Source organism: Apodemus sylvaticus, chromosome 7, assembly GCF_947179515.1.
Source record: "Apodemus sylvaticus chromosome 7, mApoSyl1.1, whole genome shotgun sequence".
Classification (NCBI taxonomy): Eukaryota; Metazoa; Chordata; class Mammalia; order Rodentia; family Muridae; genus Apodemus; species Apodemus sylvaticus.
Window position 1 is genome coordinate 80,185,749 of NC_067478.1, and position 14,900 is coordinate 80,200,648.

At 43.5% G+C, this 14,900-nt stretch overlaps 1 protein-coding gene across 4 annotated transcripts in view; it reads right to left on the reverse strand.

Moving 5' to 3' along the window:
- The window catches only part of Usp28 (ubiquitin specific peptidase 28), a 54,416-nt gene that overhangs the window by 21,754 nt on the left and 17,762 nt on the right, over window positions 1-14,900 (reverse strand). For all 4 annotated transcript variants that reach the window (XM_052188405.1, XM_052188402.1, XM_052188403.1 and 1 more), the window contains 7 exons: window positions 9,333-9,419; window positions 8,630-8,767; window positions 7,447-7,520; window positions 6,421-6,500; window positions 3,618-3,766; window positions 1,687-1,814; window positions 145-240 (listed from right to left, as the gene is read on the reverse strand). In XM_052188405.1, the coding sequence (XP_052044365.1) occupies window positions 145-240; window positions 1,687-1,814; window positions 3,618-3,766; window positions 6,421-6,500; window positions 7,447-7,520; window positions 8,630-8,767; window positions 9,333-9,419 (752 nt within the window). The remainder of the gene's footprint in view (window positions 1-144; window positions 241-1,686; window positions 1,815-3,617; window positions 3,767-6,420; window positions 6,501-7,446; window positions 7,521-8,629; window positions 8,768-9,332; window positions 9,420-14,900) is intronic.

Here is a 14,900-nt window from a genome sequence, read left to right on the forward strand (position 1 = left end):
AAGACTCCTTTACACTTACAGTGAGGGTATTGGCTATTTTATAAAACACCAGTTATTAATTAGTTATGCTCTGGACTTTTAACACAATCTCTGATTTTAATACTTGCTTTATGCTTGAAAGCATGAAACTCCCCAGAGACTCACCTCTCTAACTTCTGCTGCAGAACTTGTATTTCCTCCTTCAGCTTGCGAATGCTCTCTCTCTTACTTCGGATAAGCGCTTTGCTTTTGTACATGTACCTAAGCAAATGATAAGCATGTGCAGAGGTGACGTCAGCAGGTATCCATGACAAGACCTCACTCACACGGGTAGTGTGAGTATTAATAATTTAGTATTAACCAATACTAAATTTTTATGGTTTTGATTTTTTTTTAGGTTTTGGTTTGAAACAATCTCATAACTCAGAGTGGTCTCCAACTCCCTCTGTAGTGGAGGATGCCCTTGCATTTCTCGCTAAGTTACAGGGTACCAAAACCATCTGCGTGCACTGCTGTGGGTCACTCAGAGCTACAAGCCCGACCCCAAGGTCAGCTAGGAGGCAAGAACAGATGGCCACTCTCACCATTACTAAACCTTTCTTAAAGGGGAAGCCAGTACGGCAGGTGAGTCAAAGGAACAGAAGATGTAGAGACAGCAGCAGCAAAGGAGCAGCGTTGTTCTTCAGCAGCTGCTCACGGCAGCACGAGACCCTAGCAAACTTGGTGAGTTTACTCCAGCCTGAAGATACAATGTCAATTTAATAACCAGTCCAACCATCTTTATTTCCATCTGCTCAAGAGAACAGAATAAAAATTTCAAAAGCTCAAGAATATCAAAAGTTTGTTTTATCTAATAATGGAAGGGTTGTACACCAAAACTTGTAAAACATCACCAAGAGAAATAAAGATGTAAAAACAAAATGGTAGATACTACACTTAAAAGAAAAAAAAAATCACAATCTAAGACATCATTTCCCCCCAGATTGAATAGCAGGTATGGTGCAATCCGACCGAGTACCCCTTATTTTGGCAGAGACTGGCAAGTCACTAAAATTTCCATGGAAATGCAAGGAGCCAAAAGCCAAAATCATTTTGAAGCTAAATCCACTGAAGAGTGTATGGATTCTCTTGTCAAATTAAACAAAATAAAAACAAATTAAACAAATGAAAAATTGTCTGACATTCCAGGGGATATGGGGATGAGCTCTGAGATCCATCTACTTCCTTGCTAACACTGGGTTTTCTCACTTTCTCTTAACCCCATTTCTCAGCCTGCCCCCCCCCCCCAATATATAACTGGGTCCTTCTTAGAAAAGGTTTCAGAAAATTAATTTTCCACGTGGTGGCTGGAAATAAGGGCTTGTCAAAAAAAATGTCAAAGTTAGAGGAAGTTATGTTCCCCAATTTGGATGTAAAGCAGAAACCTAAGTATAATTAGAAACTTAGCTGGTATCTGTGTATCTACAGCTTTACCAAGACCGTATAAATTACACCTGCCTTGCATTCTCACGCTATTGGTTTACAACGTGGAGACGAGATTTATGTTCTGAGCCGAGCTACTCAGTCACAGTACTCTGGAAGGTTCACATAATTGAAATGTACACATTATCAGATGTCTAGGTGATCTCCACATACAACTATGTGTTCACAGTCATTTCTATTGTTGTGTTTGATTAACCTCACAAAGTCAGTTGAATCAATACTCACCTATCCATATAGATAATCTGAGGAAATTCCAGCTTATTATGAATTTTCTCAGGCTGCCCAAGAGACTGGTTGAACTCAAATCTGGAGAGTTCGAAGGTTAACACTGGAGGCAGCTTTGTAAACCAACGCTGCCAAGGTAAGGACAAGGGAAGAGAGAAGCTACCATCAGGAAATGACAGCCACATTTAAAAGACCTTTCATCAAACTTTTTTGATATGGAATTTATATCCAAGACAACTTAATATTACACAGAACTGTATCTCACATACTATCTAAATACTTAATTATACTTGGAGAGCATGACCAAACCTGCCTCAGCCTCCAAATCTACTAGCTAGCATTGCGTTCAACCATCACCTTTAGAAATAATCACCACAGCAGACAAGAACGGACCAAGCAAGTCATCAGAATTTACAATGTTCAGATCTTACGGGAACAGCCTAACAGCATGTAATTAGGGGATAACTGCATCCAATAATCATCTAAAAAGACAAACACTGTAAATGTATTATGTAGTATTTATTTACAGCTAGCCACAGTTTTAAGTCCTGTTTACAAATAAAAATTTAAAATAGTCTCATGTTTCTAAGATAAATCTCTGACTTCCAAAAAACAAGTTTCTGAAAAGACAGCCAGGCCAGTGAACCTCCAATGCTACCCAGAGTTCTAGAGCAGAGGAAAGCCTGGACCAGCTGAAGCAGTTTTGCTTGCCACTGGAGGTCCCCACCACCAGAGGGAGCTGGTGGCACCAGGTGCAGCAGACTCCCCACAGCTAAATCTTGGTTGTTTGCTTCTTGAGATAAGACCTTGCTCACTGAACAGCCAACGCTGGCCTTGAACTTGTAACAATCCTGATTAATCAGTCTCTTAAGTGGTAGAAGTGCAAGCATGAGCCATCTAGCCTGGCTCTTCTGGGTTAAATCTAATTAAACAAGTGTAATGATTCTTGCTAGGGTTTTATTTTTATAAGGTTCTTGTCCCTGGATACTGCTTAAGTAGTAACTACTCATTCATAAGAGAAAACATCACTGTACACACATGGTACAGCTCATACTAGGACCTGCCAGAAATCCATTTTTTTCCTCAAGAAGCTGAGGCCCAAGTGCTCTCCATATTCTTGCATCTTCAATGGGCCCTACTTTAATTCACGTCAATTTCTCTTATCATAATTATTATTGTTGTTGTTGTTTGTTTTTTGTTTTTCGAAACAGGGTTTTCTCTGTATAGCCCTGGCTGTCTTGGAACTTACTCTGTAGACCAGGCTGGCCTCGAACTCAGAAATCCACCTGCCTCTGCCTCCCTGGGATTAAAGGCATGCGCCACCACTGCCCGGCTATCATAATTCTTGAACGGACAGTTCCAAAACCCAGTTTTGCCTCAAAATGTATGAGAGTAAGCCAAATGAGGTAATGTGGAAAATTGTTATACTAGTGTATACTAGTTATACACACTAATCCCTGCCCAATTGGAATGTTGAGATATTAATACATTCTTTCCAACCCATCAAAGCCTAAGATTCCCACATAGATAAATTAAATTTTAAAATGTAAAAAAAGCAAAGGTAAAATTTACAAACTGAGAACAATAAATATTGTAATAGGGAAAATATTCTAAATGGCATTATCTTAAGAGTTAATCACTTTTACCCTTCAAAAATATGGAGGCAGTGCATTCTCCCTACTTAGGTACAGGTAGGATTCAACAGAAAGGGAGAAACCTGATCATGGTGAAAATATCAGAAGTAGCATTAACAACTCAGCTTTAGCAAAGAACTTCATCAGAGCACGAAGACCCATGATTCACATTAACCACTTAGAGAAAGGAGACAGATTCAAGTTCCACTCAGTGTGTGGTGATCAAACATGTGGACTTATTTGCCTAAAAGTTCAATCCTACTTAGTTGGCTTTGTCACTGCCAATATACACCTTACCTCTTGTCCATACTTCACGGAACCATCAGAAGGAAGTAGCGCAATGTCACCTTCCACCATGGCCCCTTCCAAGCACTCATCTAAGTTGTGATAACCGTTTACCTGAAGAGGATACTGGCCGAAGGTCTCGTTGTTACAAAAGGGCTTTCCTAGGCAAAAAGGGGTTGTTAAGCTTCACTACCAGCACTTAAAGTCTATTTCTCAGACTCCACTGAGACACTGCCTTTTAGGACTCAGTAGTCTCTGAGAACTGGTGAAAAACACACCAGTGGTAACCTCTGATGACCTCGTGGATCCCGGCATGAGCACACTGCCAAGTAGCCAAGGTACACGTCTCCCTGTCAAACCCACCACGGCTGCACTGCAGTAAGACCACACACGATGCACAGAGCAGCAGAGGCTTGTGGTCAATCACTTTTGCATCTCTTAGGGTGGCAGGCAGTCTCCCAAAACGTAAAATGGGACTATGCTAGCTACTTCCATGTCAACTTGACACAAGCTACAGTTATCTGAAAGGAGGCAACGTTAATTGAGAATTTGCACCCATAAGATCTGGCTATAGAGTATTTTCTTAATTAGTGATGGGGAGGGCCCAGCTTACCATGGACAGTACCATCTTTAGGTCCTGGGTTCCATAAGAAAGCAGGCTGAGCAAGCCATGGGAATGGATCAGTACCCCTCACTGGCCTGCTTCCACCAGTTCCTGCTTCCAGTTGTTAAGCTGGGATGGATGGCAGAAGTCTATTTCACATACCAAGGTGGACCTGGCTGCCAGGTTCTCCTGCTGGCATACCTTGCCACTACCGGAACTTCACCAACCCAGGGGCTGGGCTGCCCTTTCCTATACAATCCAACTGTTTCTGGTGTTTTTCCCCACAAAAGAGCACCTAATGCAGAAGCTCATACCAGAGAATTACTATCTGCATTGCCTGAGGCGATCACGAACCTGACCCTGCTCATGTTTTGGAGGGATGTGGAAGGCTTTGGAACTAAAAAGTATTGAACGCTGTAGGCAGAGCTTAAGGGAGTGTTTTAACAGGAGCCAAGTTGCTGAGAGCAATGAGTACTGCAGAGGCCTGGCAGCTAAGACTAACAGTACCCAGAGGCCAGTCCTGGGATATTCTGGCAAAGAAGCTGGGCCACCTTCTGCCTGTGCACCATGAACTTGACTGAGACAAACTTTAAAACAAGACTGATGTCTTTGGCAGAGAAAATTTCAAGACTGCACAATGCTGAGTTTGTGGCATGGTTATCCCTGTTAATGCTTCCACAGGTCTACCATGAAAAAAACCGGGGCAGAAAAAAGTACAAAATGTACAGTTTGGAGAGAAAAGAACACCAGGAAGTTTAATGCTACAGCCAAAAAAAGTGGGCTGTAACTGTTAGGAGGTTCATAGCTTTAAGGAGAGGCTGTTCTGTGTCAGAACAAATGAAGGGCTTCCTCAGGGCAAGACCACACACAGCAAGCTTCCAACTTGTAACAGAGAACTCCTAGAAAGCAACAAGAATAAAGCTTCTCCTAATGTGATACAAGAAAGCAAGGATCCACCCCAAGCTGGCAACCAAAGTTGGCAATGTCTGTTGTCATATGGTGCTGACTTAAGAGTTGTAAGCCCCTTTTTATGTTCAGAGTATGCAACCTGCCTTTTGATATTATAAGGGCTTACAATTAAGAGATTGCCTTGAGACTCAGAAGAGACTTTGGACTTTTAAATAGAAGACTGTGACATACTAAAGAAGACTTCTGAATGTAGATCAAATAGTTTACATTACGATATGGCCATGAGCTTATGGGGGCTAAGGAGTGGGATACTGTAGTTTAAATGAGAAATGTTTCTCATGGTCTCATATTTGAATATTTCCTGTCCAGGAGGAAGGCTTCTTAGCCGAGGCAGGTATGTCACTGGGAGGTGGACTGTGAGAGTTCATAGCTTTGCCCTGCTTCCTGTTTGCTCTGGCTGCTTCATGCTTACAATTAAAGATGTGACCTCTCAGTCAGTTTCCTGTAGAGCCATTTTGTTCCCACCATCATGGATTCTAACCCTCAAGACCCAGAAGCTAAAACACTTATCAATAAGTTTCTGTAGTAATAATATTTTATCACAGCAACAGAATAGTAGCAACTACACATGCTACTGTGCTATATCTAACACACACACACACACACACACACACACACATATATGAAAACTACAGCTGTTGGTGTAGCAGTTAAGAATGCACCCTGAGTTCTGGGTTCAAATCCTAGTACCAAAAATAAACACATATAGTAAGTCGACAACATAAGGTCCAGTGGCGGTGCGTGGCTGTAATCACATGGGAGTTAGGCTGCTAGAGGGAAGAGCTGGCCATGGCTTCACAAGTTGCTGAATCCATAGAAGTTTCAATACTATTCTATTTGTACATAGTCAAAATCCCGCCACTAAAAAAATAAAAGCTATGTGCCTAGCCAACAGTTTAAATATTCAGAGAGTAGACAAGCATTTCTGGCAGTTTGAATCTATAGAACCTGAAATCAGATGGTTCACTAGGAAAAGCAAAAATAGAAAACTAAGTAGCATCACTGCCACCAACACAGACATTACACAACTTAACATGACAATTCTAGGACAAAGACTGTTTCATCGTTCAGATCTAGAGACTGAGGATTCAGACTATGCGCCCCGCCCATAGGCGCATGGGGAAAAGCCAGAGAGGAAGTATTCAGTTTGTTGGACTTTCAAGTCTATCCTGTCTCCCTGCAAGGATGCAGCAGTGAGAACCAGTCAGAGCTGACAACAAGCACATAGGACAAAGGCCTTACCTTCTCGGACCCCTTCTGTCAGGAAAGTACCATAGAATAGCTGCACCATGGGATTTTCAGATTTATTCCTGAGATTGTTGCTATTTTAAAAGAGACAAGATAGTTCTGTGTCAGTTGAATCAAATACGTGCTCATAAAACCCAAGCAGGATTCAGAAACAAGAATAGTCCATTTTCATCACCACAGACTGTCACATGGTATCTTAGTTTCTAAGGAAGCAGAGATGTAGTTCAGCTCAGGCACTGACTGACAAGATGCCTGGCACTGTGTTGGGGATGCACTGTGTGAGCCCTGACCTTGGGGTCAGACTTAGTGACAAATGTGTGTGTATATACATTTGTTATATACAGCTATGCCTAATTATGTGTTTATAAGGTAGAGAACAGCACAGTAGTGAAGAATGGACTCCCCCAGGGTTTTACAAGTAAGTGCTTACAAATTTTCTCAGTGGCACAATATAAGTAGCATGCAAATGGTCTTTTCCTAAAGCTCATCTTACATTGTAGTTAAGTGTTTAAGTTCCCTTGTTTTACATTGTAGTTAGTGTCTACGTTCCTAGTTGCTAAACTATTTCATGGCACTTTATTCTCCAATTCCAGACTTAAAACTATTTAGAAAAACAGGTTCGTGGCAGCCACACACACATGATACAGGTCCTCGAGGCCCTGACTTCCACCTGTGTCTATGGCTGGGGTGACTGACCCACATGCTCTGTGAATGCTAAGCAGATGTCACAGGTGAGTGACATTAAATATAATGGTTCCATACCATACACCATGCCCACATTTAGGATGCATTTACCCACTTTTACTTACATCTTACAACCAGTTAGTTCAGGTTCAGAGATACAAAGGTTAAAAGGACAGACTATATCTCTAGAGAAAAAGCCAAAACAGGGCTCAGTGGCCACCAAGAAATTTGGCAAACACTGGCAATTTCTACTTCAGAAGAGTGACTTCGCCCACCAACTGTTCTCAGAGGCCACTGTGAGTCAGAAGGATGTGCAGACAAACCCTCGACACTCACTTAACATTAACAGCTAGCTGGAACGCATCCTCCAGCCAATCCAGGAGCTTGTGTGTGAATTCACTCACATCTTGCTATAAAAGAGGCACAAATTGCAGTAAGTTAGATGCAATACTCAACTCATGGAAACAAAGGTCTACCTATAAGCACACAAATAAATATTCTAGTCCTATGACATAATCTCCCTTTTAGGGGGCAAACTTGCAAAAGACACAGGAGCCCAGAGACTAGAAACAAACAGAGTAGGCTAGGCCAGCAAGGAAGTGGAACTAACTCTGAAGGGTTGACCACATCTGTGTGTGGCAAAACCAAACCAAACCAAAGAAAACAAAACAACAAAACAAAACCCAAACCAAACACTATCTCCAATTAGTCATTTTTAAAAAGGTATCTTAAAAAAGAACATACTAGAGTCTACTAGAGCACTGTGAGAAATGACAGAGAGAGGCAACTTTACAAACTGTGTTGAGAATGCTGGTTAGCTATGTAATAGTGTGGGCTTCACACTGTGGAGGGCGAAGCTGGTACAGCAACAGCAACAGCTCTGAGTTCAAAAGCAGATGGAGAAGGAAGGGGGAAGATTCCATGACTGAAAAGAGAAAAGCTGCCAAATTCAGCTTTCGAAGGTTGGAAAGATGATCTCTATCCCAGAGTGATGCTGCAGCCTGCAATCCCAGATTCAGGAGGCTGAGGCTAGAGGACCTGGCATCCAACAATCTCCTGGGTCAATACTGAGACCTGCCTCAAAATCCAAACCAAACCAAGATTTCTGCCTAGGCCATCAGATACGGGACTTGATTCTTCTATATTATCCTCAGTATGGCTCATTGGATTACTTTTCAAATTTCTTCCTGCTTCAAAAGCCTCTGTTGGGATTAAGGTGAGAGCCATCCCCTCCCAGTTATGCTGCTCTTCCTCCCACCTCTGCCTGTTAGTGCCAGCACCCCATGTACCTCAGTCGTGCACATGGACTGCCAGCACCCCGTGTAACCTCTCACTCGTGCACAAACATACTTGCTCTCTAACTACACCTTCTGAGAGCAAAATAAAGGGCAGATGAAGGTGGTCATCTTGCCTAGCTTTGTTCAGAGCTTGTCACACAGTAACAACTCAAACAGCAGTACCACATTAGCAAAGGTGACTCAGACACTGGCCTTTGAAATATGACAAGGGAACAGAGTACCTGTTGCTCCTCAGATGATCGGAAGGCCCCCTTCAGGAGATCCAGGGCTGCAGAAGGATCTACAAATTTTCGATTTGATCCCAACAACAGAGCAAATAAATACTGAAGCTCTTGCATAAACATGATATTTCTTTTTTCCTGGAGAAAACACAGTCAAGATCTTACTCGGAAAGTTTGAAGGAATAAAGAAAAACTTCTCAAAAATCACTAATTCACATTCACCAAGTTCTAGACCAGTGAGACTAACAGAGGGAGCAGAGGAGGAGAGCAGGTGCAACTCCAGGGCTCAGGGGAAGTGTGAAGCAGTCAGAGAACACGCTGAGGACAGGACAGAATATTCTAGAGTTTCTTGCAGCTGCCCACCGACCTAAAAGGATGCACTGTAGTACAGTGCCATGCAAGGGCAAGATAGATGCAGTCCAAGAAGGGCCTGGCTCTGCATCCCTTGACCTCAGTAGCCAACGGCAGAAGAGACACAGCACCTGGACAGCAGGTTCTGGTGTTGCCAACAGTGAGTGCAGCACCAGGGTTAAATAATACAGTGCCTCACTGCACCTCCCTGGGACCGTTTCCTAATTTTATTCCTACTTCACTGTATCTTTGTAAACCCTTACTTCTTATCCAAAGGAGGGAGAAGAGTGACTTAGCCAAGTTCCTACACTCCATCCAACAACACAGAAACTTTGTCTCAGTGCCAACTTACAGTGTGACTTCGACAATTTTCAAGGATGTTCTGTGGCAGGCTATAACTGAGAACAAGTCTTCGAAATTCAGGCAACTGAAAGAGAGACTGAAAGAAGGAAATTTATTCTCAACTACTTTCAACTGTTGAGGCCTGTTCCTTTTAACTTAACTGTAGCCACGTATTCAGTTTCCATTTTGCTCAAAAGTACAGGTTCTCAGCCTTGCTTCCCAAAGTAACTCTCCACAGCCAACACTGGCAACCTTTCCTAAAAGGCCACAGCATTACAGCTGTGTCACTTATGCTGCTCTCTCAATGCTCTGAAACTCCCCTGTTCACCACCCTCTGCCACCCCTCTTACCTCACTTAGGGCCAATCAGCTTAAGTCAGCCAAAATGTAGAACCGCCTCCACCCTTGCCTCTGACTGTCCCTGTGGTTTGTGTGGCGTTCCTGAACCCCAACAAAAACAGTTGTAGTTTTTGTTTCTGTTTTTTAAAGTATCTAACAGGGTCTTATTAGATAATTTAGGCTGGCCTTGTACTCTCTATGTAGCCAAGGCTGGCCTCAAATTCCACAAGATCCTCCTGAGTCAGACTTCTGACTGCTAGGATTACAGGCAGGTTTAATTACAGGTGTAGTATTTCAAAGCCAGGCATGGTGGCTTGGAGTAATCCCAGTACTCAGAAAGCTGAAGCAAAAGTAGTACAATGACTTCAAGGACATCCTGGGATCCAGTGAGGTCCAGGCCCATCATTGCCCTGAGAAATCCTATCTCTAATCATTATCTTGTGTTACAAGTATCTACATTGTCAACCTACCAATTCTTCTACTAGTATAAGAAAATGATTGGGAGCCGGGTGGTGGTGGTGCACACCTTTAATCCCAGCACTTGGGAGGCAGAAGTAGGCGGATTTCTGAGTTCGAGGCCAGCCTGGTCTACAGAGTGAGTTCCAGGACAGCCAGGGTTATACAGAGAAACCCTGTCTCAAACAAACAAACAAACAAACAAAATGATTGGGCTGAAGAGATAGCTCAGCAGTTAAGAGCACTGACTGCTCTTGCAGAGGGCATGAGTTCAATTCCCAGCAACCACATGGTGGCTCATAACCATCTGTAATGAGATCTGACACCCTCTTCTGGAGTGTCTGAAGACAGCTATAGTGTACTCGTATACATAAAATAAATAAATAAATCTTAAAAAAAGATAAGAAAATGTTTATACACAAAGATTAATAATGAAATCAATTCTTTTAAGTAATAAAAGAAACAATGCCTAAAAAGAGGAATGAACAATACTAGATTAATACATATAGATACAAATATTAGTAATAGAATTATGTGTCATCAAAGTGATACTGCAGAAGACGAAAGTTTGGTCCTGGTGCTCACACAGGATGTCTCATAACTGCCTGCAACTCCAGCTACAGAGAACCCCATGCACTCTCTCTGGATCCTTCGTCGTCTGTGTGCTCATAGTATGTGTACATACATGGACACAAATAAAAATAAACCTTTTTAAAAACTGGTTTAGAAATTCATTCATCATTTACCTCCTATGCAGTAGGACAGTTAACTGACAAGAATGTGTGTATCAACACGAGCAAATCTCAGAAATGCACTGTCTGTGACAGAGCTGGGCATAATGGGCACCAAGACCTGATGACCCATAATAGGACATCAGGACCGCCTTATGTTCAAAGCTAACCCGGACTATATGGTGAGTTTTAGGGCTAGCTTTGGGATGCATGGGAAGACTCCGAATGAAATGAACTCACAGAGATCTTCTGCCTCCTGAGTACTGGGACTAAAGGTGTGCCCCACCACTGGCTGGTGCACTGGGATTTTATAATATTCACTTTAAGATAGCACACTCAGAGGCCAGAAAGTGTTAAGTGTTCTCCTCCATCATTTTCTACTTATTCCCCAGAGTCAGGGTCTCTCCTGGAACCTAGTGGGGCTTTCTACGCTCAGCAGGAACTCAGCCAGCCCCATGATCCTACCTACTTGAAGCAGAGGTGATAGCCTGCTGGATGTCTGGCCTGTAACAAGGACGCAGATTTTGGTGCTCAGGATCACACAGTGAGTGTACTTAGCTGCCGAACCACTTCTCTAGGCTGTAATGGTCACTGCTCACCTGAGTGGTAAGCACTGCAGTTTACCATCTCTGCACTCTGTCATGTGTGCACAGGTTTATTTCTAAATGGTTCATTATGTAGTTAAGGCTGGTGTCAGACTTTTGGTCCTCCTGCTTTAGCTTGAGTGTCGAAACTGCAGGTGTGCACTACCATGCACACCCCAAGTTCAAAGTCTGAAACAAGTTGTCAGGTTTTGAATATGGTATCATACTGTCAACCAGTTTCTCTATAACCTCCAACAACTATTCCAAAATCTATCTGCCATTTTATTATGACTAGTGTGTGCCCCTCTGTACACACACCTAGACAGCTGCAGTCTTAGACTAACTCACTCACTGGCAGCCCTACTTTCTACACTTGGTCTCAGACTGCGGCTGATATGGAATGCACCACAAAGCCCAGGCTGGACGTGTAGCGACTCTCTTGCCCTTGCCTCAAAGGTGATTACAGATCTGAGTCACCTCATGAGGCTTTGCTCCCGCTACACTCGCTGTGCTTTTCATTTTAAGTATGTGTTTACTGAAGGCAGCACACACATCATTTGTATGCAAGTCTGGTGGAGTCAGTTCTTTCCATTCTTAACCAGACAGCCTTAGCTGTCTTCCTCTCACAGGTTACTTTCTGTCTTACTCACAAATGTTCTGTACGTAGATATATAACCCAAACCCCAGCTCCCTTCGCACCTCTGCTTAAAAAGCCTCTACCAGCCAAACCACCCCGACCACTTTACAGGAGCAGCACTCTAGCTAAGTCGTCTGTTGCTGTGACGATACACCATGACCGAAAAGCAAGTTGGGGAGGAAAGGGTTTGTTCAGCCTACACTTTCATATGACTGTTGATGGACAAAAGAAGTCAGGTCAGAAACTCAGGCAGGGCAGCGGACCTGGAGGGTGGAGCTGACGCAGAGACCAGGGAGGACTGCTGCTTACTGGCTTGACCCTCACTGTTGCATCAGCCTACTTTCTTATAGAACCCAGAACCACTAGCTCAGCGATGGCACCACCCACAAAAACTGGGCCCTCCCACATTGGTGACTAATCAAGAGAATACCTTACAGGTGGATCTCATGGAAACATTTCCTCAACTGAGGTCCCTTCCTCTCTGATGACTCTAGCTTGTGTCAAGTTGACACAAAATCAGCCAGTACCCTCCTTCACAATGCCTTTGTGGCATTTATCATGACCTGATTCTATTAGTCCAACTCCAGGAGAGTATAGGCTTTGGCTTAGTCACTGCTGTTTCTCAGGTCCTACTCAGAGCCAGGCATATAGTAAACAAGGTATTTTGGCTTGACAAGCAGCTAGGTGGATGCCATAGAACCATATGAAGACAAGCCTGCAGGCAGGGAGAGGGAGAACACATGAAGCTGATGGTGGTGAGGAAATGTTTTCCTTAAGTGTGTGATAGCTAGTCTTATGCCAACCTGATACACAAACTACATCAAAGAGGAAAAAACTTCAATTGAGACAATGCCTTCCTCCATAACATCCAACTGTTTAATGAACAATGGGGGAGGCCCAGTCCATTATGAGTGGGGCCATCCCACAGCTGGTGGACTGGATTCTATAAGAAAGCAGACTGAGCAAGCCATCAGAGCAAGCCAGTAACCAGGTTCCAGGCCAGTTTAGATTCCTGTCCTGACTTTCATCAATAATGAACAGTGATATCAGAAGGGTGAGCCAAACCATTTCCTTCCTGTGTTGGTTTGAAAAGGAATGGCTCCCACAAACTTGTGTGTTTGAATGCTTGGCCATAGGGAAAGACACTATCAGGAAGTGTCGCCTTTTTTGGAGTAGGTGTAGTCTTGTGGGAGGAAGTGTCACAGTGGAGGGTCTGAAGTCATATATGCTCAAGCTAAAGTCCAGCGTGGTAGTTTCCCTCTGCTGCCTGCAGTTCAAGATGTAGAACACTCAGGTACGTCGCTTCTCGGCCTTTTAGCTAAGATCAAGTGTAGAACACTCAGGTACCTTTCCAGAGCATTTCTAACTTCATGCCACCATGTTTTCCTCTACAGACTACACCTCCAAACTCTAAGCCATAAGCCAGCCCCAATTAAACATTTTCCTTAGCCAGGCGGTGGTGGCACACGCCTGTAATCCCAGCACTCTGGGAAACAGAGGCAGGTGGATTTCTGAGTTCAAGGCCAGCCTAGTCTACAGAGTGAGTTCCAGGACAGCCAGGGCTATACAGAGAAACCCTGTTTTGAAAAAACCAACCCCCCCCAAAAAGCCAAATAAACAAATAAATAAACAAACAAACAAATAAATAAATAAATGTTTTCCTTTATGAGAGTTGCCATGAGCATGGCGTATCTTCACAGCAATAGACACCCTAACTAAGACACTTGGTCATATGTTTTGCTGTAACAAAAGAAACTCTGACTAAGGGTAAGTTGCACCAGGAGTAGGGAACTACTGTGGCAGACCAGAATAAGGTTGGTTTGGGGAGGACTGTGGAGGGCTTTAGAACTTTGGGCTAGAAAAGCCAGTGTTAAGAGTGCAGTGGGCTGTTCTGCAGGAGTTTGGAAGAGTGTTGAGAGCAGTGCAGATGATGGAAGCCTGGCTCTTGCCTTCTCAGAGGGAAACAAGGCCTCTACTGGGGCTTTGGTGTGAAGAGTCTGTGGTTCTGGCTAGCTGGGGCTGAAGAATCAGCTGTGATAACAAGGTATCAGTATTACTAAAGTGAAACCTTTGCTTTGCTGGGACAATTTGTGCTGGTTGGCTGGAGCTGTGTGAAATTAGTGGTGATTAACAGAGCACCATCACAGAGGTGAAATCTTCTGGAAGTGTTTCCTGAAAGCACAGAGAAAAGCTATGCAGAGGCAGCCACGGTAGTGAGTGGTACCTCATGCTAACAGCCAGACTTGGTACCATGTCAGGGTCACTCAGGTAGTAGTGGTTTTGAAGGCGTGAAAGGGTCATGGACAGTGGCTTGGCATGTGAGAGGCCAGCAGAGGTTACTGAAGAGGATGCAGCCGCATTAGCAGTAGAAGCCCTAGAATTGAAGGGGTCATGGAGAAAAGCCGAGGCTTTGCACCATGAAGAGAGCTCAGGAGAGAATTGGTGAAAGTGCAGCCAGTTGCAGTAGACCCCAGCATTTGAGATACCAGAACTACAGAGCAACCGAAATGGCTCGACTGCTGAGCCATCTCTCCAGCTCTAGGAAATACTTAATAGCCACTTCTCTCTAACGAAATCCGTCCCCCTGCTTGGCTTTACTTAGTACATGAAAGTATTATTTTTTCGAACTAGAAATACATTCAGTTAACTCCTATCTAGTGTTGTATACAAGAATGTAAACATTGGTATTTTGAACGTAGCACATCTACAGCATTATTGGCAACTTCTACCACAAATTATTCCTACCATGTCAAATGGCACTGAGCCACCTGTTCACTCTTCTAGATCTCCGACTCCTATAGATTTCACAGCCCTCCTCCCCCAAGAGTGTTT